Source organism: Rhodofomes roseus (assembly GCF_022264815.1).
Source record: "Rhodofomes roseus strain CIRM-BRFM 1785 chromosome Unknown C8Q71scaffold_32, whole genome shotgun sequence".
Classification (NCBI taxonomy): Eukaryota; Fungi; Basidiomycota; class Agaricomycetes; order Polyporales; family Fomitopsidaceae; genus Rhodofomes; species Rhodofomes roseus.
In genome coordinates, this window is record NW_025952988.1 from 278108 (window position 1) to 305188 (window position 27081).

The following is a 27081-nucleotide window of genomic DNA, read 5'->3' on the forward strand; positions in this document are numbered from 1 at the left end:
GTCTTCTGGAGCCACACTAACGTGGGCCGCATCAACTTCGTCTTGCCTTCTTTTTCAGAGGGCTGAACTCTTTGGAGAGCCATTGCTCTCGCGGCGGCGCGCCTGTTTTATGTGTGGCATGGCCGCCGATATCTTTGATATGCGCTTCGACAGTGAGTCAGTCAACTTGATGTCCATGACTGCAAGTGCGAAATCGCCCTCGTCTCGGCGAGTACTCACGTATCGATGCAGCCCAGCACCGCATCATCAGAAGCCCCTGGAGTCTGTAGTGCCCCAGGATCGCCCTGTAGCTGTCACGACGTTGGATCCGCGGAGTGGTTAGGAGGAATGGTAACGCGCGCGAGTGACACGCGGTACGTCTGGAAGACTGATGACCGTAGCGTGCTTGCATGGCAGGTTGCAGTAAGGTGAGTGTAGGTCGTGAGGCGTGGGTGTGTTGATAGGGGATATGCGGACAAAGGCTCTATTTATATTTCGAGTCGGCCACACCAGGGCACAGGGCACAGACCGCGTAGCGAAGGTGGCCATACTTACACAAAGTGGGGATCGGCGCGTCATGTATCAAAGCCACCGCCACTCCATATTCGGACGAAGTGCGTGGCAACGAAACTAGGACTGCATTTGGACGGTCGCTTGTGCAACGTGCCCAATAACACCCTTTCGTCCAATTGGCGTATCCTTCTAGCCCTGCGGCAGCCCAATTAGTCTATCTATAGGCTCGCTTATAGTCGGACAAAGACGCTTTTAGCCAGTGTGTGAGGTCTTGCGTGTCCAACATCTTGTTTTGCACCCGATTTGGCTGACAATGCTCGTAGCGCTGTTGTTCCCTTCCTTACCGGTCTTTGGCCACACCCGATTATCGGCGCGTCAGGAGATGTGGCCCGTACATGCCCCCTTTTCACAAAGCGACACTCGTTGCCACTCTTTGATGTGCTATTCCCGGATGACCGGAGAACAACGGGCAGCTGCCGTCCTACCAGGTATAAATACCCTGGACATCTCAACGACTGGGGCAACACCGCTCAAAAGTCCCCCGATGTCTCGTCTCAGACCACCACCCCGTTCAGACATTATGTCGTTACCATTCCTCCTACACCATCCTGATCATGAACCATCCAAGGGACACCACCTCTTGGGATGGTACGTTCACTGCCGCTGGTGAGCGTACTCAGCGCGAACATCCCCTTACAGCGCGTGAGCTCGGCGACCGACTTCGATGGCTTGGACGCGGAGCTCTTCGTCATGGACGATACCGAGTGCGACTCCGGGGCCCTTGACACTGACCCCCGTACACCATGTCGCTGACCGAGGACTCTGTTCTGGGAAGGGCGTACCTCGCTGTGGGAGCTGGTGTCGTTCCCTCATGCCTACCGAGGAGCACCAGCCGTCGTTCTGCGTCCTGCGACGCTTCGCACTCGCGCAAACACCACCCGTACGCACAGACCATCCGGAAACGCGTCTCCTCGACGTCGTCGTCCAGCACGCGCGTCTTCGAAACATGGCAGCAGCAGGGGAAGCCGCGCAACATCCAGTCCGCAGTCGACGAATCCCATTTCGACCTCGACGACTCGGACGACAGCATCCTCTTGTGTCCCAGACTCTCTCAATGAGTCGGTATGTTACCATCTACATACCCCCCAGTGCCGTAACTGATGTATCCTCCCCTCAGATGCTTGATATGCGCAAAGCACTATTCTTCCGCGATGTGGTGGAATCTGTGGTCACGGTGCCCTCATTTGAGGAGGCCGTAGGTACCGACGACTCCAGCAGCTCAGCTGGAGCTCCACCCGATCCCCTCATCGCGCCCCATCCCTGCCGCATCGCCCTCCCTTCCTTCTTCCCCAGGAGTCGGTCTTCCACCTTCACGGTACCCCGTTAGAGCCGCAGGCCCGCACTGTCAACCTCGTCGACATCTTCGAAGTTGACGCTTTCTATGGGACCTCGGAGTCGTTCTCATCTTGCATTTTGGCACCCGCTATATCAACTACAGGCACGCGCAAGTTGCGCCTACAGCCATTCGAGAGCAGTGTGTACCATTTAGCGATGCGGGGCGGTGCTCTTGGGTTCTCGCTATCGGAACCCTGACACTGTCTCAAGAACCCGTGTACGACGTCACACCGGAGAGCATCGCCCACGCAGGAAATTGGAGATGCAAAACATATCGTAAGTCCTCGACGATCATTGCTCCATGTCGCCCTCTTAATGTGACAATTCTAGGAACATACTGCATAGAGATCCCTCGTATCCTGCACTGCGAACGTTACACGCGGCGGGTGACGACGGCGTGCCGGGTGGATGATATGCGCCATCCTTTGCTGGGATGCTACTAGAGCGTGACAGTTGTCCCGCTCCTGGGCATAGCCAGCAGAGAGTGGTTCGCGTGCTAGCTACCTATAAGTTTATTACTGTAAAGACACAAGGCGTATGACGGGTAGCCACCGGCGACCGGCGAACATTTACGTCTCCCACGCCACAGACGCGTCTTTGTCACCGTCTGTTAACATCTCCTGGTACGTGCGGGACGTGTACCTGCATGTTGTTTTGGAGTGACTGTCGCGCAAAGTACGACCCGCGGTTATGAGGAATGGTGACGCGCACGGAAGAAGCGAGGTGAGTGACGGCGAGAGAGGAGGTATCCGCATCGAGTTGCTGCAGAGAAAGCGCGGTGACATTCTGAGAGACGGAGGAAGAACAATTCGATGTCGTAGAGAGAGGAAGACAGGAGTAGGGGTGTTTACACCCAGGGAGGCTGTGGGCATGCGCCTGAGAGACAAAAAGAGTGGCGGGTGTCAATGATGCAACGCTCACCTCGCACGAACGTACGGCTAGTGGTAGGTTGGTGAGCGCATCACGTCAGCGTCGCGCAAAAAGAAAGGCACACCGAGATAGACAAAGTTGCACTCAGCGGGACCAGATTGCAGACCCCGGAGGAGGCCCTTCCACTCGCTAGGCAGCCTTTGGACTGGGACAGGGCCCACGCTGCTGAAACCGGTGAGCAGCTCGTTCCGGATGCCTAGAGAGCGCGCGTACAATCTAGAGGTAGAGGCATTACAGCGGGCTTGCCATGACTGCTATAGACTTACTGTAATGGAGAGGATCACCGTTGGACCACCGTTGGTCAGTCGGCGGCGGGACACTGGGCGCCACAGATCGGGACACGATCTGTCAGCCACAGACGCGTCGTCCACGCGTCGTCCCTTCCCGCCGCCACGCAGCTCGCCTCATATCCCTTTCCACTTGCCCGCCCGCACAGTTCATCGTCTCTTGTCGTACACTGAGCTACGATGGTGGACGCGGTATCCGCTCGAACAGTCGCCAAAGAACGCACCTCACGACCCGCATGCCCGTCGCAGAAGAACCTACCCACCGTCACGGTCGTAGCTGGTTGCGAGGTGGAATAGTCACTGATCTCGCTAGCAGTGGCAGTGCAGCCAGTACAGTACCCAAGAAATCCTACTGGTACAGCGGTACTACCCATATGAGATCAAGACTGCTTCATATATGCACGCGATGGACCTGATCGCAATTGGTGAGTCGATTTCATCTTGATCGCTTCTGCTGCGTCAGTAACAGCTTCGCTGGCAACTGGCTCGACGAAGTACCGAGCGGCGTTCGCCCATTCAGGACATCCGCATACTGAATTGAGTGGCTGTTCTATCAAGCCTCTTTGCAGCATCGTCACGGTACAGTCGTGACACGGTGGGGTGGGGTGATCGACATCGCCGAAGAGCGATGTAGTCGCGACGCAATCTCCCATCATATGGGTTCGGCTACCGCGGATGGATGTTCTCTAGATGTTCTCACTGCAGCAAGAGCATCGCAGCTGAGCATAGAGTGATAAGTCGTTCGTCAGTCTACATCACTGAAGCTTTGTTCTGACAATGGCTAGTTCAATTATCATTAGAGCGTGAAACCTGCCAGTTTGATCCCCTTTGGAGCAGCAGGCCACTCATACTTGACGACGAGTACATGCTACACATATGCAGCAGGCTGCGTCAGAAGAGCTTCCGTATCGCGAACCGCCATCATCGAAGTAGATCCAAATGCGATGATCTGTTGAGCACACTAATGTGAGCTGATGTGATGAAACCCGCACTAGATCTTCGAATCGTTGCTGTGATCCCAAGTACTTGCCACGGCCACGAATACCAGCGCATAAAAGGAGAGGTATGCCTACCGTATCCCTCAGCTCCTCTTCTTCTTTCGAGCTTACCGAGTAGGTTGCCGGCAAGTAAGTGTTCAACGTTCAGCGACGGTGGCAGTGTGAATATTGCACTTATCTCTTGGAACTCTCCAGCCTCGCTCTTTTTTTGACGATTCACGTTTATTCCGCCAAAATACATCGTAACGACCCAGCACTTACAAGACATCATGCGTTACTCTACGCTCACCTCTACTGTCCTTTTGGCGGTGGCAACAGCTCCCGCGCTCGCTCACCCGGTCACCATGTGAGCGCCTTCCTATTCCTCCTTTCTCATAGTTGACCATGCAAAATGTGACAGTCGTGCGACAGAGGATGCCTCCCTCATTGAGCGTGAGCTCCAAGGCGGACTGGTGGAGCGCGGCTACTACGACGACCTCCTCACTCGGGACCTTGAGGCGCGCAAAAACGCTGACGATGTTCATCAGAGTCATCCGTCAGCGAGCCAGGGTCACTCTGCGGGGACTTCCAACGGGGCAGCTCACCACTCACATATGCTTATGGCTTCGCTAGGCCGGCAGTCTGGGCCTATACACCACTATGTCTGGTACCCGGGGACTGCCCATGAATATCCACATCAGCGCCCTGGGTATAGGCCTCCTAATAGTTCGCCTCAGCACTCTGGGTCTAGGCCTAGTTCGCCACGCCCGCATCCACGGGAGTACGACCTCGGTGGCGAGTTGTTCATGTGAGCCTCTCGCTATTGATACCTATTTCATGGCTGAGTATGCAACAGTCGCACGGCCGAGGATGCCTCTATAGTCGAGCGTGAGCTCCAAGACGGACTGGTGGAGCGCGGCTACTACGACGATCTCCTCACTCGGGACCTAGAGGCGCGCAAATCCCCTGATGACTCTGCGGATAAGGCACGCGCCGCGAAAGTGGTTGCCAATATAAGGGCGGACCAGGCGCTTCGGCGCATGCGGACACAGACCCTTTCGCGGGCGGCGCGCGGGGGGTACTTGCACGTCGTGACTGCGCCGTCGCATCCTGTGCCGTATGAGACGCATCCTCTGATGCATCCTGCGCATATCGGTGGCTCGGGGCAGAACGGCGGCTCGGGGGCCCACGGAGCCCACGGCGGCTCGGGAGCCCACGGCGGCTCGGGAGCCCACGGCGGCTCGGGAGCCCATCCCCATCCCCGGGAGTATCAGCTCGACGGCGAGCTGTTCGAGCGTGGCTTCGAGGTAGACGAGCTTGACTGAGCGGACGTACTTGGCATGATTGTGCATCAGTAGAAGTCGGATTTTGCTAGCGGTTGCTAACGGTTGCTGACACGCTGACCGATGCTAACGCCAAAGCGTTAGAAACCGTCAGCGTGTCACTGAATGCTCACCTTCGTTAGTCGTTAGCAAAAAGGTGCACTTTGCTAACAGTTTGTGACGGCCACTGACACACTTACTGAAGCCTCACCCGATTGGCGTGTAGCAGGGCTTGTGTGATCACTGGTACACTGGCATATCGATTACATTCATTCTATCTATGTAGCTGTCTACTCTATAACCCGCATCGTCTGCACCAACCGCCTTCGCTGCCACCAATCGTCTGAACTGACGAGCTCGTTCCGGGCGCACCTCTCCCCTCCCCCAATGCATCCCCGCAACGCGTCCCAATCTGGACGCCGCCACCGTCACCGCCACCACTGCTGCGCCCGCCCCTCGTTGCCGCACCGCTGCGCGCGATGCGTCCCAATCCAGACGTTGCCACCGTGTCCACCGTCTCCGTCGCCACATCCCGCCTCCGCGTCCCCCGCCTTGCTGCCGCTGCGTCCGCCCCTCGTCGCCGTCCCCGCGCGTTGCCATCCCCGCGCGTCCTCCGTGTTCCTGTCACACTCAACGTGCCCAGGGGCACCAACACCACGTCGCCGCCAACAAGAGTGGCGCCTGCCCTGTGCCTGCTGCAGGCAGCGTAATCCGCCGCTGACCGCTGGAAGGATGGTGTGATGTCCTGCCCGGGTTCCTGCAATAGTTGCGTGAAGTTAGCACCGAGTCCCTCGACAGCCGTCTTGCTCAGGTATGTGAACTTCATCTGCCGGCCCTGCACACCAAGAATGAGGCCGACGCTGCCCTTGCGCACGTACCAGCCACTGCTCTGTTGCTCAATCTGTGGACATAGCATCTTCTGCACGCCGACCTGAGTGATGAGCCCAACGATTCCGCATAGGCACGCAATGACGAAGCAGAGAGCCATCTTCTCGCGCCATGCCTGGACCTTGTGTTGGTCGTCGAGTCCACCAATGGAGCTTAGTTCGCGAGTTCTTGTGCCACCGCCATATCGTCGCGCTGTAGTACACACTGAGCACGTCGAGCACGTCACCTGCAACGGAAAAGCGCATCAGGGGCACGTTGGTGGCGCAAATGCTGACAGTCGCTGTGCTCACCATTGAAGTCTATCTTTCTGTCAAAGTATGTGTTGCCAAAGTTGTTCAAGAACAGGGCGGGGAGCCGAAGGGAGGCAGCAGAGTGCATGTTGTCATGATTGAGGTTGCGAGGATCTGTGGCCGCGGGGTCAGGCTTTCGGCCGCGCTGCGTGAGAGGCAGGTCCTTGTCGCCGATGTTCGCGGGCATGTCGTCGTGGTTGGTCGTTGAGCGGGTCGCGGGACGGCTGCATTTGAGGGCGTTGTCCTTGAAATCAGCAGAAGGCTTCAAGTCGGGCTTCTTCACGTCGATAGAGGACGCGGTCGGTGGCGCGGGCTGGTCGACACTGAAGGTGAACTGCATGCGATGAATTGTCCCGAGCCTACCGTTTTGATTCGCCTCGCGCTCACGCTCCCTCTTGGCAGCGCGCTGTTGAAGGAGCTCTGTCGAGGGGTACGCTAGAAGCCCGGGCCGCCGTGGTTGACGATGGGCGGCATGATGATGCGCTTGACGAGCCAAGGCACACCGAGGACGAGAGCGGCGAGGACGACATCACTGAAGGAGCCTCTGCCCTCAGCGAGGCCGACGAGAGGGGTGTTCTTGTTCTTGATGGCGGGCGTGCCCGTCTTGGTGACTGACCGATGACTGACGACCGGCCGTGCGAGCGCTCCCGCAGTTTAGGGCAAGCACAGGTCACACTTGACATGAGTGCGTCGCGCCCACACTGACAGCTGAGCAGTTCCCTCGAAGTGCAACACAGGATGGCCCAGTCATTATCCACATGCTCGAGTTGAAGATATAACTTACCCTCGCTGTCTACACACGACCATCTCCGAGTCGCCGCCATCGTGATCGAACCCCCGGACCCGCTTGACTTCGAGTCGAAGCTGCACGCCCTCTCGCGCAGCATTTCCCTCGCCGCGCGGCCAATGTCCGCCACGCACTCCTTCCGGGCGCACTCCATGCACGCAACGAACCCCTCCGCAATCGACGTGCCGACGCCCTCGCACATCCCCTTCGCCGCGGGTAAGTCCGACCTGTACGCCTGCCGCAAGATCATCGAGCTCTACATGGGCGCGGAGATCTTCGAGAGCCACGCGGAGGCGACCCGCGGGGAGCGCACCATCGAGGACGCCGAGGCGCACATGGCGATGTTCCTCGAGCAGCTCGACGTGCGCGAGCTCGGGAGCGGGCGGCGCTTCGTGGTGAAGGAGAGCCACGGCGCACTGCAGGCGCTCCTCAGCCTGAACGCGTTCATCCTTGACCTCCGCAAGTTCCAGCACGCAACGGCAGAGGCGACTCTCGCGTCGATCTCCCGCCTCCTTCCCCTCGCTTGGATGGCCTACCAACATGATGTCAATGCAAGCCCTTAGCCGACTGCGAGGTCGTGTGCCTGCTCCGCACAGCGCAGCCACTCAGCCCTCGTTGACACAACAAGCAAAGACCGCCTTGCCCGGCATGCTGGCGTTCGACACGAAGACGGATGAGCCACCCGCGACGTGCAATACGGAGAACGGGCTCGGGCTCGTGCAAATGCACAATGCGAGGACCCGCCCGCTTGTGCGATTCGCGAGTATTGTCACGCCCGCCCCGGTGCGTAAGCTCGAAGCTCAGGCTGCCGCACAAGCCGTTGGAGTAAGTACTGGACTCGGAGCACCCAAAGGAGAACTTGAACCAGCCCATTGCGCACAGCTAGCCGCGAAGGCTTTAGCCAGCACACCGATGCGGGCCCAACAAGGAATACAGGGAGGCAGGATATCCCCGGTGAGTACGCTCACTCACTTCTCAACATGTTCACAGCTCACTTCTCAACATGTTCACAGCGCGCGTCCGTCCTCACAGCAATCGACATGCACACTTCCGAGCGTGCCCGCCCAGGCTTCCTGCCTCCACCTCTCTCGCGCCCGGACAGCCTCTCAATGCGTCAAGCCCCACAGCAAAGCCGCCCTCAGGACGATCGCAAGGTAGTTCAACTTCTCCCGGCACGTCGCAACCACCTGGCCCCAGCTGATGTGCCTCGGACGAGCGAAGAATGCTGCACTCTGCGCTCAAGGCGATGATGCCCAACTCCGATGAGGTCCCACGAGAAGCCGGATGGCGTGTTCGCATACCTGAGCAATGCACATACCTCGCCCCCTCGCCCCCGAGTCGCCGACCGCACGACCGCACTGCTCGAAGAACAGCGAGCCCGACCAGGCGTGAGGCACACGCGTGAGGCACGCGCGCAAGCCGCACCGAAGCTGGAACTGCACCGGCACACGCTACGGTTCAACAACCCCGGATATCCGCCTGGGGGCACCCCACAGCATGCGCAACTCGAGGAACCGTTCAGAGGGAGGAAGGAGGGATACTACCAACTACGGTGAGTATCCCGCTCGCTCCTTGCCCGTCTACGGTGAGTCCCTTGCACGCACGATCCTTTACCCACTTGCCTGCACGACCGCACGGACGCCCAGCGCAATTGTACATCTCCCCGCTGGGCCGCACGTTTGTACGCTCACCTACCCGCTCACTCTCGCACCGGTCGACTCAACTGCCAACCCAAAACCACGTAACCGCGTTACTCGTCGCCCGTACCCACTGTGGCGGGTCTATACCCGGGCGGGTGCGATTATTAGTAGTACATACAGTACTAGTATATACGATGTGTAGCATACATTGAAAATGAGACCTATTGCCAGAGCATTCAGCACGGAACCAGAGAATGGGAGCAGCAGCTGTGACGCTTGCTGATGGTTGTGTGAACTGTTATGGCTAAGTAACGACTATCTAACGACGCGATCGCCATATCTTCCCGACCTTCTAAAATGCGGCGAGTCTTGCTAACGTCTGACACGCTGACGCTATGTAAAATCGGAATTTTAGCAACTGTTACGGCCTGTCACAGCCCGTAACCGAAATCAGAGAAGTTCTGATGTGAGGCTATTACGTTTCCGCCTGTTGTACCCATCGGGTACATTGTTGCGTACTACTTGTGATGTCAATCGTAATCGTAACGTGAAGACTCAACTGCCAGTGATCATTAAATCCCCAAGCACGCACGACTGAGTGTTGTTCACGGTGCATGCAATGTCATTATGCAGGCCGAACATCCCGATAAGTAACGGTAAATGGCCCGGTGGGAGTGACCATGAGCATGGAGCTGGCGGAACGACAGGAACGTCTCTAGATGTGATTGACGACAGCCTGCGACGCGTCTTGTGCATGTAAGTACGTCGCTTCCTCTCTCCAGACATCGTATGTAGCTTCTTGCCAATGTCTAGCGACGCATCCGAATCACTCTTAGCGGCAGCATCTGCTTCCGAGATCTGAGGCCTGAGGCCTGAGGATCCAGCAAATGGAAATCTCGAACCGCTTCGGAGTGTCGATGCTTTTGTCTCGCTTACGGAACATGTGTTGGATTGTACGAATGTGTATGTTCCTTGAAGGGCGTCCAAGTAGCCTGGCTGACAGTGTCCGAGCAGAGTACGCGAAGAGTGCCATGACCCGGTGACCGGCGCGTTACTACTACTACTACTAGGAGACTCGGAAGCGGCGCACCATTGCACAAAGCGATATTCATCGTTACAGTAACGCCTCAGTATGCTTTGGCCTAAAGAGCACAAAGACACAGCCCTCCAAGCTATATAAACCCCGCACATCCTCAGCAGAACCAAGAACATTAATGCAACGCTCGCCGCACGATGTCTCGCCACAGACCACCACAGACCGCGGCCCGCCACACCGGCGCTCTCAGGTCAACTGCATCTTGTTACCATTCCTCCTACACCATCTCAACATGTCCGCCAGTTCTTTATGCCGTGATATGTGCATCATGCGACCGCCGCGGCATATTATAACCTAGCCCGTAGTATACAACGATCGGTCGCCTTCACGAATCGCGATGGGTGCTTTCGCTGGCACACGAGTGGCCGTGCTTGCCGCCACGAACGCAAGTTCATGCCCTAGGTATCCTGCGAAGTTACCGTTTGATCACGCGCAATATAAGTGCACCGCGCTCAGTCGAAGTTCTGGAGCTCGCAGAAGAAAGCGACTGTGAAGGTCTGCAGAGACCTGAAGGTTCAGCCTGAGCACAAGGACGCAACTCGTTACTGACACCTTCCACGCGTGAGTCGCTCGACGATGTCACTTTCATCATCGAGAGCGTTATATCCGTCTTCTATCTATAAAGCATAGGATGGCGCCGCAGCCGTGCCACGCAGAGTCCTATCCGATTGTAGATCGCGGAGCCAGTCATCGGTGCTATATGCGTGCAGAATCTGGGATCTCCGCCGCATCGCCACCACCACCGCCTGTGTACAGCACGAATGGATGTCGCACGGACGGACACGGCGACCTGCGTTAGCTAGGGGATGAAGTCACTCGCAACAGGAACACCATGGGGCCATTCTTCGCTAGGGTGTTCCGCGAGCAGGACGGTCGTCTTGCTTCAGGGTGTCCCTAACTGAGAGTTGTTGTGGTAAGAATCAATTCGGCGTTCTGAGACATAAGCCTCGAGACACCGTTGCGCGCGCGACCTATCATTACGTGCAGTTAACGTCTACCTTGCCGTAAGCATGACAGTCTTGCGCGAGGGAGGGAAGGAATCAGGTCGCACGACCGCCATGCTCTGCGCGAAAGGACTCTCCCGCACAAGGCATACCAGTCGAGCTCCCCAATCTGCGAAAACTGTATTATGGCCAAGTTCAAGTCGTTGGCCGATGGCATGAGGTCAGTCGGCACTATATCGTCGTCCAGGGTCCTGCGGAGCGTACATAGATATTTTCGACAGGGGAGCGCCCCTGGGGTTTGCGTTGTCTTCGTTCCTCGTGGCGCCGCAATTAGCAACAGCTTGGCAGCGACTCTGCGTTGCCCGAGTTCCTTGATCTATCCTGGGTGACCTCGGTACGTCGTACTTCGTATTCTTCCTACATCTCCACAAGCGTCGAGTATGTCAGCGGTGGTGATTGGTTACCGATACGGAGTGAAGTGGGGTTGAGGTGCCATGACGTGTGATGCATGTCGACCTGTTCCCAGAGAGAGACATCCCGGCTAGCGCCTTCGGCGGTAAGGACCTGCGCCTCTGCTGCCCACGGCAATCCGTGTGCTTCTGCGTTCCAGGAGTTGAGGGATCAGTCGCCAGGCCACTCGTTGGATCCCGTCGTCGGAGAACACTCTCGCGCCACACTGGGATACCCTGCTTTCGTGCAAGAGTCTAGTCTCCCGCAACAACTGTCGTGACCAGATGGCAGACATCAGCTTGCGCTCGAGCAGACATACTAGGCCTACCTAAACGAGGGATAAGGCAGATAGGCGGGAGCGTCGGACTGACAGGTGTACCGTTACCCGCTAGTCCGAGGATGAAGGTCTCGCGCCACGCACCTCAGCCACACCGCGTCTCCGGATTACCGTTACCCGCTAGTCCGTGGATAAAGGTCTCGCGCCACCTGCGCGCCACACGCCTCAGCCACCTCGCGTCTCGCGATGTCGCCTTCACACAACGCTCGATGCCTCGCTCAGTACTCGTTCTATGGCTGTGACGACCTCGTTTTCGGAATATACGCGTCAAAATCACCTCAGGGAAGGTCTCGGGAAGGCCATATCGACAGTAAGCGCCTTGCAAGACCTCCACTGGCAGACGTGTCGGCGAACACCCGCAGACAGCAGGACTGGCGCACGGGTCTTATACATCGCGTGTTGGGACGCTAGGAGAGGGTGCTAAGCATCAGGAAAAACGTTTCTTACTTCAGAGGTCTTAAATAAGAACCATGCGATCTTAAGCGACCTCTGGTAACTTGTGCACCTTAAACGAGTGCAGTATGCACCTGAAGACCGCTGAAGGGAAATGAAGTACCTTTGAGATTTGCGCCTTGTTTTCAAGACTCGAGCCATGCAGCTTCAGTGCTCTACATTAAGACCCCTGGAGTACGTGTAAGCTAGCTAATGACTACCAAAGTGTTTGATACGCGTAGTGAGAGGTCCAATTGTTCAATAAGAACTTTGAAGCGCAATCCAGTACAGTATGAGTCGTCCATTCCTCTGGTAGATGCTCAGGAGAATCTCCCACTGATCCGGGGAACTTGGGAATCAGTTGGCAAGACTGCCGTATCATGCTGAGAGGTATTATCTCTCCTTGGGGATGTCCGTTGGCCCTGAGAGCGGGTTTGTTGACCGCGTACATCATATGGACTGGGTCGGCTGTACGTGCGAGCTTGGAGTACCATTCCACATACGCTAGTGGCCCTTGATCTGGCCAGGACGCAGGCGCAGGCAAGGCAACGCTGGTCCGCGGATCATGTATGCGCTGCGGGAGTCTGAAGATGACCTTGACTCGTCCTATTCTTGTTCCTGAGCGACATGCGTCTTTGAGTAAACAGATATTCATTTGAACGCGAGTCGGTGACATACCTTGGAGGCCGGTCGTCTCTGCATCACTCTCCTGCAGGATGACTGCTGTATCAAAACGGGCAGGCTGTTTGGCGCATGCTGGACGCGCCTTCACCACGTCGGTCTCGTTCTTGTCGTCAGTCAATGGCTGGGGAGCGAACTTGAATCCGTGGAAAACGTCGACGCGATTGAACGGCAAGTTGGACGACGCGGTCTGAAGCTCAGTCGGAGTGAGGCGTCGACCGAGTTTGAGGGTATAGATATGCTGGAGGAGTGCGTGTGTAAAACCGGGTGCATTGTGACGTTCTTCGACGAGCTTGATGGACTGGAGCGGTACGCTTGGATTCTTTGGCAGCTTGATCTGGGTGTGGCGCTTGGTCGAAAGGTCCGGGTCTTCAGACGCAAAGGCAGCGTCCTCGTCCGGATCCTCGTCGATCTGTAGCTTCCTGCGAATGGTAGAGCTGAGCATGATCATCTTCTCCTGGCGTGCTAGCCATCGGACCATCTGAGGACGCGCGTCGCGATGGTTCGACGCCCTCCAGCCGTTCTTGGCATAGTCGATATGAAGACGTTCGAAGGCTTCCGTGTTGTAGTTGTCTGTTGCGCCAAGCAACCGGATTGATTCGACGTAGTGGAGGAGGGAGTGGAACTTCGGGATCTTCATGTGTTCGCGCACGCCAAGATTGACCAGAGCTTGTTTGTTCTTGTGATAGATTTTGAGGGTGTCTTCCATGTACTGGAGGGTGGAGTCATCGTGGGTGGTGTATTGCGCGAGATAGATGAAGTCGAGTAGAGATCTGAACGCGAGCATGACGTTCTGAGGAATCTTGCCGACCAAGCATCCCAGCAGGATGCGTGCGATCTGCTTGGACTCCATACCGGATACTTGGGATAGAGAAGTGATCCCGTTAGCAAAGTGACGAGTCCCGAACGCGGGGGGAAGGGTGCGAATTCGGCGGTCCAGTTCGTTCTCGTCGATGAGGTCGCTGCACCACTCGACGATGTGCTTCAACACGCCTTGGTAGAGCTGGTGGAGAATGTCGGGCGTGATGCACGAGTGGATGTCGGTGAAGGGGAGATCGCTCCAGAAAGGGCGTATGACGTATCCGGAGACGTCGAGACTGGTACACGCCCTCGCGTACGTTGCTGAGTTGGTGTTTCCGCCGCTTTTCTTCCTTGCAAGGCGTAGAACGTCCAGAGTCCAAAGCGCGCTCCTTGGCACTCCTGGGGAAGCAGCGTCGAGATCAGCCTCGGGTAGTCGGCACTTGGGGCACGTTCCGTACTTCGTGCAGGTAACAAGGCACTGCTCGGGAAAGTCTGCGACATACGTGGCGAGGATGGGGTGGACTCTGCGGACGGCGCCGTCGCCTCCGGTCACGTCGATCCCGTTCTTGCCGGCCTCAATCAAAGGTTCGAGGATGACGCGAACGGACGAGTGGAATAGTTGCTGCATGAGGGCACGCTGCTTGCGCTGCGTGATTCCATCAGAACTGACCTTGTCGACAGACAGGTAACCAATAAGGATGCAGGCGTGTTCGGAAGGTTTGCGGCGAAGGGCGCGAGGGATGTTGCCTAGAGTCATGTACACTGGATACGCGGCCTTGCTCCCGGAGAACCGCGTCAACTGAGTCTTGTCTGTTGCAATTATCACCGGGGCCACTGCTGCACCCACTGGTAAGAGACTCTGAGTGGAACGTCAAGGCCGGATACACTGGAAAAATATTGACAAACTCACCTGAATGGCATGCCACCACCGCCCTGTCCACATCTCATGGTAGATGCGGCTGGTGCGAGACGCGTCAGTGAATATGCGGCGCGGTCGGTAGACTATACGGTCAGCGTGCTCGGGGTTACCGAGGAGGGTTCGTATGGCCTCGATGATGTCGCGGTACTGGACAAGATGCTTCTCGTTTGGCCGGTCCTTGAACGTTAGCCAACGCTCTTTCCACTCCGCGCGTTCTGGAAGAGAGTCGACTCGTTGAAGAAGTGTGTATGAATTGTGATAGGAAAGGCCGAGTCTGTCCCGGAACTGCGGTGGCTTGAATCAAGGAGCCGAAGGGAAGAGAAAGAAGTATACGCACACCGGGAATCTCAAGAACTTTGTCAATGGAAGTTTGCGTGAGGCCCTCTTGGATGGCCCACAACGCAAATTTCCAATCCATCTCTGAGTCGAAAGGATCCCAGGGATTGTCATCACCGGCATGTTCCAAGTCTCTATCTGCACAGATGCGTTACAAGAATCCATTGATCTACCGCGTCGTACTCACCTTCATCCTCTGCAGTTTCTGTACGCCTCTTTTTGGCACTTCCGCCCCTGCTCCACACGTCACCCGCGTCTTCAACCATGCGGAGCACTCTCGCCGCTTCTTCATCCACCTCCTCAACTCGTGTGTCTTCATCGTCATCCAGCGCAATTGCAGTCCTTCTCAGTGGCCTAGATGAAGGACCGGCCTCCGCGTTGTTTTCACCTGCAGCCGCTGGTTGAGGGGCTGAGATACCGATGAAGTCGAAGACAGAGCCCAGGTCATCGTCTTCCTGGTCAAGAACATTGCGCCCCGGGCTCGTGGAACGTCGGCTTGCCAAGACGCTAGAGGAAGCACCGCTGCCAGTACTGCAAGTTGGAATAGTGAGAAAGCTGACGGACCAATTGCAGACCTTAACGTACCTATCGAAACCAGGTTCACTGTACCCGGATATTTCGACGTCGTCTCCATCCTCTTCAGAGTCCGAATCCGAATCGTCGAAATCAAAGACCTGTTTCAACTTTCCCTTCTTGTACCAGGCGCATTTTCGGCTTGTTGACTGGTGCGAGGTAAGGCCTTGTACGGTTTTGAATGTGTGGTTGCAGGCGGCGCAAGTGGTCCCGAGGATGTCTTCTAAAGACCTCTTTACCATCTCTATAAAAGCTATGAGTATTGATAACCAGTAGCGGCACGCAAAACTCACTGTTGTCGCGGAAGCGGAAGGTTGTATACTGCGCGCGACGCCCGTCGTGTTCGACTCTGTTGGACTCCTCGGCTCTCCTGTTCTTGTCAGGTGATCGCAGGCAAGTTCACTCCTCCATCTTCCTCGGGACGGTACTCTCCTCTTGATTTCACCTCTACCTCCTCCACCACCGGACATTGTATCATATCCATCACCCCTAATGCTTTATATTATCAGTGCAAGATTTTTACACACAATTATGAGTATTCTGTAACTAGCAGTGGCACGCAGGACTCGCCGAAAGTCAAGGAGGGCTCTATGACGCCCTTCGTTCGATGATGTCCGTCTTTTCCGCCCTTACGTACCTAATGTCAGGTGATTGCGGGCTTCCATTCATTGCTATTTCCGCGCTCGGACCGCACGCACTTCTCTCTCTCTCCTCCACCACCGACCGTCTTCGCGTGAAGTGAAGACTTTTCATTGTTCAAAGTGAGTACTGCCTCTTGTCCCTTTCCTTTTGGGGCATGACACCGCTCGGTGGCGTTTGATTACCAATCGTGGGGCATACCCCGTGCCGCCGCGGCGCTCCACGTGTGGGTGGTTGCCCAACGATTTAAACAAAGGGGGCAGTGGCCGGCCGTAGTATCGCCTCTCCCAAGCAATTCCCAGGCTGCATTAAGTATATAGCGCGTGTCAGGACCCTGGTCGTTGCTCGAGTCACTCTGCAGAAGCTGTCCCGCGATCGCTCCGTCCCTTCGCCCGCCATGTCTTACGTTCACGTCCCCATCGATCTTTCCTCCAAGGATCCCGACTCTTGCACTTACCTGCATCGCCAGCTTGCTCGGGAAGATACTTCCTCAACCCTCGACGGTGCAATTGTTGTCACCGACCATCGCGACCCTTCGCCCGGTAAGTCCCCATAGATCCCGCCCATCGCCCACGTACCACTGACAATGTCTACACAGTTTACTTTTCACACCCCCCGAGCTCTGAGTCCGGCGGCACGCACAGTGCGAACGTTTCGAGCCCTGCTTCCAGCGAGCTCGAACTCCCGGACATAGCTGTTGAGATCAATCCGCTGCACCATATCTTTGGGCACCTCCTCGACGATCCTCGCTGGCCCTACATTCCCGCGGTCGACAAGGTAAGCGTGCAAGACTACGGGTATTGCCAGTCACTAAGCATCGCATAGACCGTCGAAGCTACTCTAGAGGATTGGATAACCCTCTGTCACTGCATCCGACGCGATCCGTATACTTTCAGGCTTTGGAGGTGAGTGTGGCACGTCAGCCACTCCACATATGCTGATTCACATGAAATGATAGTTTCACGTACGATCTTCAAAAGCAGACTATCCACATGTCTTCCCCCTTGCCATTGCACCAATTCCTTATCAACAGTTTAAACCAAGTTCTCTGGGCGGCAGTAACGGTAGGGCTCATCGAGGTCCGCACATGGACACCCACGGTCGTCGTGAACACTGCCCAGCGCTTGAAGGGACCAATACCCGACGCTACAGACACGTATTGGGGAAGGCCGGAGGGACGCGCCACGAGTTCAGCCGCGGCAAAAAAAGAGAAGAACCTGGCGGCCAGGTTGATGACCCCTGAGCAGAGGGCATTGGCGGCTGCAGAGGCCGCGAGGCTGAAAGCTGACGAGGCTGTAGCCAAGGCGAAGGTCAAGCAGCTGAAAGCCGACAAGATGGCTGAGGAGAAGGCAGAGAAGGAGAAGGCGAAGGCGGAGAAGGCTAAGGCCAGGGAGGATGTGGATACGCGCTCGAAGAAGAACAAGAGGAAGGATCGGCAGCAGGAGGCACGCAAGAGAAAGCGTGAGGATACCTCCTCCGGCGTTGATGGCCCCTCCGACTCGGACGTTGGTGGCCCCTCCGTCGTTGATGGCCCCTCCGCTGTTGATGATCACGATCCTCACGCCGATGCCGACCCTCTCGCCGACGTTGACCCTCACGCTGACGCCGACCCTCGCACTGAAAGCTCTGGCGCTTCTGGAGCCAAGTCGTCCGCTCCTGTCCAAGTCCCGTCGTTCCCTCTCAGTCACATCCCAGACACCATCATCTCAATCATCTTCCCTTCTGGGAGCACCGTAAACCTTGTGACAAATGAAATTGCCAAGGCCGAGAAGCCGGACCACCTTTCTTTCCGGGTAAGTATACACTCTTACCCGTCTGAAATGTCGGGAACACTAATGGCCCTTGTAGTTGGTTGAATACATGCGCGCCCCCGTCGACAACCTCTGGGGGGTACGTCTCCTGCTCGTCTTTGTGAAAGTAGAAGAAGAGAAGAAGTACGAAGCTCCGAAATATTCTGACTACGTGAAGAAGTGCGCAAAGGAGAGTGTAGCCACGAAAACGGAGAAGGAATGGGCGCAAGGTTGGATCGAGACCTACAAGAAGGTGTGCCTCCAAGAGAGGCGTTTCAATAAGGGCGATAATCCGGGCCCAACTCGCGATCAGCAGCCTTGGCTCACCCCTCAGTACCTCATTGACGGGCACATCTTCATACACCGTCAGCGCGCATGGCTTACGTGCTCCGATCTCTCTGTGCCTAAGCACGTTGAGGAGCTGGAGCAATTGAGTCGCAGTAACACGGCTCGGACTCCGGCCACCTGGGAGGAGAAAGGGCTCGGGATCGTAGGTGCTCTTCGTTCTATGCTCCACACTTTACTGATTCTTGACGTGCCAGGCAATCCAAGACTCATATGACTCGAAGGAGACTGCCTCACGGCGCGACGTCTTTGAGATACGTTGGAGTGCTGCATTGCAGAACCTCTCACGGCGTGTCTTTGATGTTTGCTCCAAGGCCTTGACTGGCGAATTCTTGGCTGATCAGCAGGCATTCTGTACAGAATACAGCATCAGCAAAGAAGAGTTCAAGGACATTGGGGATCGATCCAAGCGAGGACTTGACGTGCCAGCGTCTTCGCTGAACAAAGTGCTTGAAGACCTGCGTCGAACTGTCCGGCGGGGATCTACTCCGACAGCCACAGCACGCCTGGAGAACTTCGCCTATGACCTCGCCTTCCTCCATAAGCTGGACCCACCGTTGGAGAATGCCCAGCCTGAGCCCAATGCCCCGGTGCAGCAGCCTCTCGAGTGGGAGACACTCCAGAGTATATATGATAAGGCGATGGACCAACATGTAGACAAGAAACAGCGGATTGACTAGGGCTGTTTTTTGCAACTGTTCGCTTGCGCGTTTGCGTCGCCCACTGTGTACTCTCCACATCGCTTTCGTATCGCTTTTCGTATGTACATAGTGGATATCGGCCTTTCTTGTTGCGCTCACTGTATACATCTCGCTCTGACTACGCTATCTTGCGCTCTCGTACCCTCGCTGTCGCCGTACCTTGCAGTTGTCGTATCTCGCAGTCGTCATTTGTACATTCTATCCGCCACGCAGGCTATATACAATCTTTGATGAAGCTATTACGCGTTCTAAGCATATGCAGACCTTGGAGAAGGCAAAACGCCGTGCGCTTTCCACCCTCCCTACCCTCCTAGGGCAAGTGCCGTGCCGGACCGCAGCGCGGCCCGCCGGGAGGGGGTGGCGTGGTTTTTTCCCCGATGCGCAACGCGTTGCGCATCGGGGAAAAAACCACGCCACCCCCTCCCGGCGGGCCGCGCTGCGGTCCGATCGTCCCGCGCGGCTCAGGCCTTTCGCCTTCAAGCTTCAAGGCCTGCGATCAACTGGGGCGTTCAAATCCCAACTTCCACACTCTTCAATCTTTACTCAACCAGGAAGGTAGGCCTGCCTACCATGGCACTGATAATGACGTATCTTACTAGCACCATGAACAGACAGGAATGCAGTTGAATATTGCCGAGATTAGGGAACTAACCGGGATCCTGGCGTCCGTTCCGACGTCGACTTTGAGTCCCAATATGCAGTCACTATTAATGCGACTGCAACGTGGTAGAGTTTATTGCTTTCAATGCTCCGAATACACTTGAACCTCTATATATCTTTGTAGAACTCACAGAAACAGAGACCGTCACACCTTCTGGACCACTGTCTTCGACATCGCAAGGTGAGTGTCTTCTGCTGAAGCATCAGTCTCAAACGTTCTGATATCAGTTTCCCGCTCTTCATAGTTCCTGGCATCTCACAAGTCCAGCCGAGCGGAAAGAGCACTCAGAAGCGTTCCGAGGCTCGGCGGAAGCTGGCTCAGACGCAATATGACCCTGCGTCAAGACCTGCTCGAGTGAAGCAGGCTGCTCAGCCTGCACCAGCTCGTTACCCCCTTCCGGCGCCCTGTCCCCGAAATGGAACACAGTACGTTGCACCTCAGAATCAGCCGGCTGCTGCTTGGGAATTGGCATCACAGCCACATGAGGCTAGGAGCACCACGATCAACATTTTCTTGCAAACGCTCACAGCGTACGACTTGCAGCATGATATCAGCCGATGTGGGGGTGTTCTGCTATCAGCGCATCAAGCATCATACGGCAGAGGGAGCGAGACCCTGTCTGAGATTGCCCAGAGGTGCATCCGTACGGCAAACTCGACTGCAGTCTTCCACCTCCACTTTATCGTTGCGCTCATGACACTCAGCTTCAAGTGTGCAAGGTGAGGGTGTACTCACGGTTCACTGTACCTATTTATTGACATATCCTGATATCTAGTCTGTCTAACTGGAAAGAATCCGTCAACCTCGCTGCCCTACACAGAGAACACCTGAGCCAAGATGCCAACTCACCATCTGTGCAAACTCTGCAGTACTGGTACGCCGGTGGTAGCAAGCTCATATCGCTTGCCGCAGGAGGTGAGATTCTAGTAGCGGCGACCGTGACGAGAGACTGATGATGTGCTGACGACTTCAAGGATCATTCTACATGCTGCTCTGGCTGGCCTACACTGATCTACGAACGCCATTCATTGAGGCAGACGGCAATATAGCGTACGATCTCGCAAATATACTTCGTAACCCGAATAGCGGTGAGTGTACAGACTTTTGTTGTTCCATATAGTACTGAACATTGCCAATCACAGAGAGCTCTGCAGGACGACTTGTCCAGAGCACCATCATACCAACGCTGGCGTTTCTCAGCCAACAATGCCCCGTCAAACTCGGTGAATTTTTCTCGACGAATTTGCTCTCAGAGCTGGCGATCTCTGCAGAGACCCTGTGCAGCGATCTGAGCACATCTGATCGTCTCTTCGACGCTCTGCCCTCAAAGTATGTTTCGGTGCATGACTCAGATACTCAATGCTGACATAAGAAAATGCAGTTCATTCCGAGCTCTTCCTCGCTCTTCCCTTGCCTGGGCCGCTTTTCAGTCACTAGAGCAGCCAGCGTTCAAGTTGACAGTGCCTCTCCTGACGACGCAGGTCACATGCGTCACTTCACTGTTTGACCCTCAGCAAGCCGCCAATCGACAGTGTGTAGCGTCGTCGGACAGACAGAAGAACTCGAGATGGACGGAAATTCAAAGAGAATTCGCTAAGGACGCAGTAGAACCGTCAACTGTCGACGGGTTAAGGAGGCTGGTAAGTTGCATCCTATGTACCGCAGGGGTCGTTCTAACAGCCCTGATTCTGTAGTTACGGGAAGCGTATGTCAATGGCGTACGCGTAGGGCCTGGATACATACGCATCAACCCTGGCCTCTACGAGTAGGAGACACAATACTCAGGAGTTCGGGGAGGCTGACGATTGTTCCAATAGCGACGTACTCACCGTACACTCTTGCCACGGGGACATTGTTGCCAGCATATGCAAGTCTATGGAGCAAAGCATGCGAGATCGTCTCATTGATCGCTTGGCCGATTGTTTTGAGCCCGACGCTCTGAAGGTAATTGATACCGCTCAGGAGCGCGGTGACCATGTCTTCCAGGCACTTCATTTCTCCTGGTACAACCGTCATTGCACGACTGTAAGTGCTCTATAAATCTTGGATCTTCCTCAATGACAGTTCACATACGTCTGTAGGGACACGACGCTCCGACTGACGTACCTCCTATGAACTTGAAGAGGACTGGTGGTTTGAAGACAAACTACCATCAAATGATACCGTACCCCTCCAAGGACATGGCGAACTCGACGAACGTCTCAATCTACCAGTCCGTGAAGAAAATCCTAGGTCCAGTGTTCGAGTGGCTGGATATGAAGGTGAATGAATTGCCTCGTTTGTATCTCCCACAGAGAATTTGATGCCCTTATTAGTTCAAGGCGATGATCCCGGATGTATACGAGCGACTAGACGCATACGCGTCTATACTGCCTGGCAACAACCAGGCAGTCTCTGCGCCGTTTCTGGGCTTGGTCATCAACCTCAACGTCTCAACTGCGGCTCACAGGGATAGCAAGGATGACAGCATGTGCTTAGTCCTCGCGATCGGTGATTTTGAAGGCGGAGAACTAGTCCTCTATGAACCTGGTTTGACCATTCCTTTGCGTAACGGCGACTTTGTCGTATTCCCTTCTTGTGATCTGACTCACTTCAACCTACACTTCAAGGGTCGTAGAGCCTCTATTGTACTCCATACTGACCGGGAAATGGCCAAATGGCACAATGGGCGCAACGGATGGTCTAGTAACCGTAATTTTATTTGACGTACTCTCCGACCTATTTTCCCTACAATTGTTCTTCTGTAACCCTACTGGTCCATTCATGATGTTCGCAGCAGTCGTCACAAGCTGAAATAACACGTTCAGGAAGCTGATAATCGCTTGGACTTGCTCAACGGCCTCGATGGGACTTTGCTGATTAAGCTGCGCGTGTCCCAAGTTGCTTCTATCACTGCGAAGAGGGAGGCCGCGGAACTTCGATAAGCTCGGCGGCCTTCGGGTTCAACACATCTCCGCCCTCCTAGCGTACGCTTGGCACACTCTCAGTCTTGTACACCCATCTGCCCTGCGTTGTTGCTGTTGAAAATGGCCTCACGCACCCGCTCAGCCGCTCGCCAGGAGGCCCCTGGCACCAGTAACAGCGCTCGCGCGAACACAGGCGCCACGCAGATGAACCGTGCGAATGCTGCGGAGGACAGGGGAGCTCCCTCCGACAGTGATGTTCCCGATGAGGACCTCTCTGACGCTGCCTTACACAAGAGAATCGCTGAGCTGACCAAGATGGCCGAGTTGAAGCGCAAGAGGAAGGCAACGACAAAAGCCTCGCTGGCCAAAGAACAGCGCGTGGAAAGTAAGTCGTGTATTTGTTGCAATCGAGGACTCTGATAATGTTGCATGATAGAGATCCGTAAGAGGAAGTTAGAGGCCATGGACGCTGAGCAGCGTGACACCAGCGAAGAGCCCCCCAAGCCCAAGAAGAAGAAGAAGGCTAAAAAAGCTGAAGACGACGACGTGCTTGAAGGTACGAAGAACAATGAAGGCCGATCTGACGAGGGGAGTGGCCGTGACGATGTCCAGGAGCCGATGGACGTGGAGGTCGTTGAAGAGGAGGAGGACACGACTGTCCTATCTAAGGAGAGGAGCAGAGGAAAGAAGAGCACTACGTCGGCTGTAGAGCCGTCCCAGCGTGCGTGCTACATACGCGTTCAGGAACTGACACTGAGTGCGTTCTGTAGCTCAACCCAAGCCCAAGCCCAAGCCCAAGCCCGCCTTCAAAGGGCGAAAGCAGAACTTGGATCAGGACGAAGCCGCTTTTGTCCAGATGCTCGGTGAGGGGATAGCCTTATGTATCCGTAAATGCCAATGGCATATTGTGATCCTTACAACGGTGTAGGGCACGACACTGCGCCGAAGGGCAAAGGGCAGGTCAAGACCAAGGCTGTTCAGTTGACTGAGGAACATAGCGACGACACAGGTGCGCAGCCTGCTCAGAAAACAAAGAAGAATTCGCAGCCCGCTTCTTCAAGTTCGGCGGACGCGACCAAGAAACCGGTGTCCACTGTGTCGACTCGGACAACATCTTCACCTCCCAAGGTACGGTTAGAGCCCTATGTGTTGATACCTCCATGGGTACTGTCATACACCGTTTGTTGCAGCCCATTCTCACATTGCCCTCTGTGTAGCCTCGACCTACCACGAGCACGTCTCCAGTCTCCAAGAAGGCTCAAGACAAGGATGCTGGGAAGGTGAAAGCTTCGGTGACCACGGCCAAGAAGGACATGCGTCCTAGCGGCAGCAGCAACAAGAAGCGCGACACCGAAGACTCTGACGGTACGGAAAGCGGTGAAGACGATGATGGAAGCAACGGCGACGATGAGGACGAGGAAGAGGGAGAGGAAGATGACGAGGACGAGGACGAGGACAAGGACGAGGACGAGGACGAGGACGGGGACGAGGACAAGGATGGTGACGAGTTTGTTGATGACGGAGTAGAGGTACGTGGTTTATCCTTTCGAACGCTGTCCCCACTGACTGTGTAGACCGTGGCGGAGTCGAAGAGCACTGGGAAGCAACGGGCGAAGAGGCGTAGGCGCCAGACACGCGCCAAGGTGACACAGCTCCCCAGGGACATCAAGGCCCTCGTCTCTGCGGCGCAGAACTGCCTCCGTCTGCGCATTGCTCTCAAGAACGCTTGGACGTCTGAGCCATCAGTCAGCAGCGGCCGTCTTCCTGAGAGGGACGACCTCATCAAGAGCAGTCTGCAGGACGCCTATGAACTGGGCAGGGCAGGGGGGCTTGACAAGTCCATAAGGACCGCCTTCCAAGTGCTGAAGGGGAACAAGGGGAACAAGGACACTAAGGAGACTGACAAGCTGCGCAAGAATGTCTACACAGTGGTGAGCGTTTGTTTCTGTCTGTCATGAAGAGTCGCGAGTGCCTGACTTCCATTAGGTCTGGGCGGCCGCAGCGCAGTTCCGAAACGAGCTGAAGAGGAAGGCCAAAACTGTTACCTCTCAGATGTACGAGCTCGACAGCCTGTCTTCTCAGCAGAAGAGGAACCTGGCGACATGGTTGATCACCACTCACCCGACGACCGTCGTTGGTGGCTTGCGTAACATCCCTAACTTTGTCTTCGGTGGCATGACGATTGCCTTAGATGCGCGCAAGCATTTTGATGCCGAGGTGAGAGTGCGAGTTCATTGCAGAGTACACCTTAATGATCTGGGTGACAGAAGAGCGACTTTAAGCGCGGGGAGGTGTTCCTCCACCCGGCTATTTCAGAGCTGATTTACCAGCACTGGGGCCTTGGAGCTCGAGCGGACGCGAACCTGCATGCGGCCACGGAAGAGTTCAGCGAGGTGCCGAACAACCTGATCGCTGTGGTGTGCAACGCTGTGAGTCCAGACCGTCATTCGCATGGCTATCAGAGCTCAATCCACAATGGGGTCTCACGGATTCGTGACGCACAGATCGAGTCCGCCCTCATGGAGTTTGCCAAGCCAGGTGCAAAGAACTTCTTCACGAACAAGCAGTATGCTGCCAAGTACGTTCATCACATATGTCAGAACATCGAGGCTTATCTTCTTACAGATGGGACGGCATCATGGCAATCTTGGAGTTCATGGAGGCTCAGTACAATCCGTCCTACATGAATATGAAGCGTATCGTGTGGAAGTCCATCATGTAAGCTGTGTGCAGTTGCTTTGCAATCAATCCCTCAATGCACTGACTATCTCAGATCGCGGCTCGAAGACACGGACGATGTGGACGAGGTGGGCGTGAATCCCGGTTTCCTCGACGCGGCCCTTGAGGAGCAAGATATCGTGGTTTTGGGAGGGAGCAATGCAACGCCGCATGGCTCGCCTGCTGGAAAGCCTTCGAGCGCAAGGAAGGCTCCTACTGCCTCGGCAACCAAGCCATCCAGTTCGTCGAGCCCTGAGAAAGGCGGTCAGGAGGGCGACGACAACGTCATCAGTAGAGAGGGCCCTTCTGTGCGCAGCAGCCACAATTCCCAGGCAGATGATGACGTGGCTGCAGAGGACGTCAGCGAGAAGGACGGAAGTGGGGAAGATGAGATCGAGCACGACGAGGTAGACGAGAGGGAGGACAGAGCCGGGGATGCTAAGGAACGTGAAGGTACGCATGTCCGTCATCTCATCACAGAGGATGATCCATAATCTAGTGTCAAATTTCATCATGACAAGGCGCGGCTCGTGAGGACCAAACAGGGTCAGTCTGATAGAGGACTCCTGGCTACGTTGTCATGGTCTATGCTTCAAGGTAAGTTGAGCAAGGACTTGATTGTAACCGGTGGTCTGAGCTCAGTTATGGTCTGCCCCATCTAGATACCCATACCGGCCATGACGTTGCTGAGTCGCTGAACTCTGGGGAAGAATCGTGTGTTGCGCATGTTCGATGTACGATAGTGTGCCGTCTCTCGCTCTCCATCTCGCTCTGTCTCCTGCTCTCCTTCGCCATTGTCTCTGAAGTCACGTCACACATATTAACATCGTCTACGGTTGTCGGTCTACGGTTGTCGGGCGGCAGAGCTGCTTCATTGCTATGCGTTTCCAGTCGTGTATTATCAATAGTATGAATGGACGGCAGTTTATTGTGCATGATGCTGAAGAGCACCAAGGAAGCCAAAGACACCACGCATTGAAGTGCAATTAAGAGAAAAAAGAACACAATGTTTGAGTGCTTAATTAGAAGGAACGAAGTAGCAATAGTGAAAGGGGGCAGAACAATAAGGGTACTTTTTTGTTCTCATTTAAGTAAACGTGTACTTAAGTAAGACAAAATAAGAAATCGACTTACCTTAAGGCTCTTGTGGCACATAGTGACACATAATGTCACTTTTGGCTCTCCACAAGACCACTGAAGACACGAACGTTTTTCCTGATGAGGAATGGTTGAGCCGAGGATGACGTTTGCTGGGGTGGAAGGGCAGAAATTGTTCGATGTTAGTGAGTTGTCCTTCTGTCCTTCTGCACTTTTGTGGTGCCAAGCCCCGCTCAGTCCCGTCGGAGTCATAGCATACTTGTTCGCAATCTTGAATGTAGCAATACACCATGTTGAGACGTTCAAACCCAACCTTGATATGTGAAACACTAATGACACGACCTTGTGTCCAACGCCAGCGCCGGCAGGAGGTCCAGCTGCTAAGCCGATACAATTGTGTTCTTTCATGACTATCATACACAGTCCCATGTATGTGCTCATATTCCACGCTTATGTACTTACCAGAATACATCACACAGCGTACATGATGTTTTGTGAGTGTGACAAGATTCAAAGAAGCTGGCATCCTCACCACCAGTATCATCGCCTGCCAAACTGACCATTGACAAACTGGGTTGTGTATACTGTCTCAAGCTTTCCCTATAAATACATACCGCGATCTAGTCGCCGTACAGTCTACTCCAGT

General features: G+C 55.3%; 6 protein-coding genes across 6 annotated transcripts; 5 read left to right on the forward strand and 1 right to left on the reverse strand.

The window, feature by feature from the left end:
• Positions 1 to 1106: 1106 nt before the first annotated feature.
• On the forward strand, positions 1107 to 2330 carry C8Q71DRAFT_727577 (uncharacterized protein; the record flags this gene model as incomplete). The annotated part of the gene is made up of 6 exons (XM_047921868.1): positions 1107 to 1140; positions 1328 to 1614; positions 1670 to 1747; positions 1846 to 2026; positions 2098 to 2163; positions 2218 to 2330. The coding sequence occupies 6 exons, from the start codon at positions 1107 to 1109 to the stop codon at positions 2328 to 2330; spliced, it is 759 nt and encodes a 252-aa protein (XP_047773664.1).
• Positions 2331 to 4371: 2041 nt separating this feature from the next.
• C8Q71DRAFT_886801 (uncharacterized protein) lies at positions 4372 to 5704 on the forward strand (the record flags this gene model as incomplete). The annotated part of the gene is made up of 4 exons (XM_047928579.1): positions 4372 to 4448; positions 4503 to 4651; positions 4715 to 4889; positions 4938 to 5704. The coding sequence occupies 4 exons, from the start codon at positions 4372 to 4374 to the stop codon at positions 5404 to 5406; spliced, it is 870 nt and encodes a 289-aa protein (XP_047773665.1). The 3' UTR covers positions 5407 to 5704.
• Positions 5705 to 6124: 420 nt separating this feature from the next.
• Positions 6125 to 6406, reverse strand: C8Q71DRAFT_690929 (uncharacterized protein; the record flags this gene model as incomplete). The annotated part of the gene is made up of 1 exon (XM_047919859.1): positions 6125 to 6406. A coding segment is annotated over one exon (282 nt), but the record flags the coding sequence as incomplete, so codon positions are not given.
• Positions 6407 to 7487: 1081 nt separating this feature from the next.
• Positions 7488 to 7931, forward strand: C8Q71DRAFT_862635 (uncharacterized protein; the record flags this gene model as incomplete). The annotated part of the gene is made up of 1 exon (XM_047928050.1): positions 7488 to 7931. One exon carries the CDS (start codon positions 7488 to 7490, stop codon positions 7929 to 7931), a length of 444 nt encoding a protein of 147 aa, XP_047773667.1.
• Positions 7932 to 8016: 85 nt separating this feature from the next.
• C8Q71DRAFT_862636 (uncharacterized protein) lies at positions 8017 to 8924 on the forward strand (the record flags this gene model as incomplete). Its single annotated transcript, XM_047928051.1, has 4 exons — positions 8017 to 8193; positions 8251 to 8322; positions 8382 to 8570; positions 8646 to 8924. 4 exons carry the CDS (start codon positions 8017 to 8019, stop codon positions 8922 to 8924), a joined length of 717 nt encoding a protein of 238 aa, XP_047773668.1.
• An 11577-nt stretch (positions 8925 to 20501) lies between these two features.
• Positions 20502 to 22160, forward strand: C8Q71DRAFT_688010 (uncharacterized protein; the record flags this gene model as incomplete). Its single annotated transcript, XM_047919825.1, is given in 7 exon segments — positions 20502 to 20628; positions 20688 to 20801; positions 20856 to 21052; positions 21066 to 21406; positions 21531 to 21738; positions 21795 to 21974; positions 22029 to 22160. Coding segments are annotated over 7 exon segments (1299 nt in total), but the record flags the coding sequence as incomplete, so codon positions are not given.
• Between the last annotated feature and the right edge of the window lie 4921 nt (positions 22161 to 27081).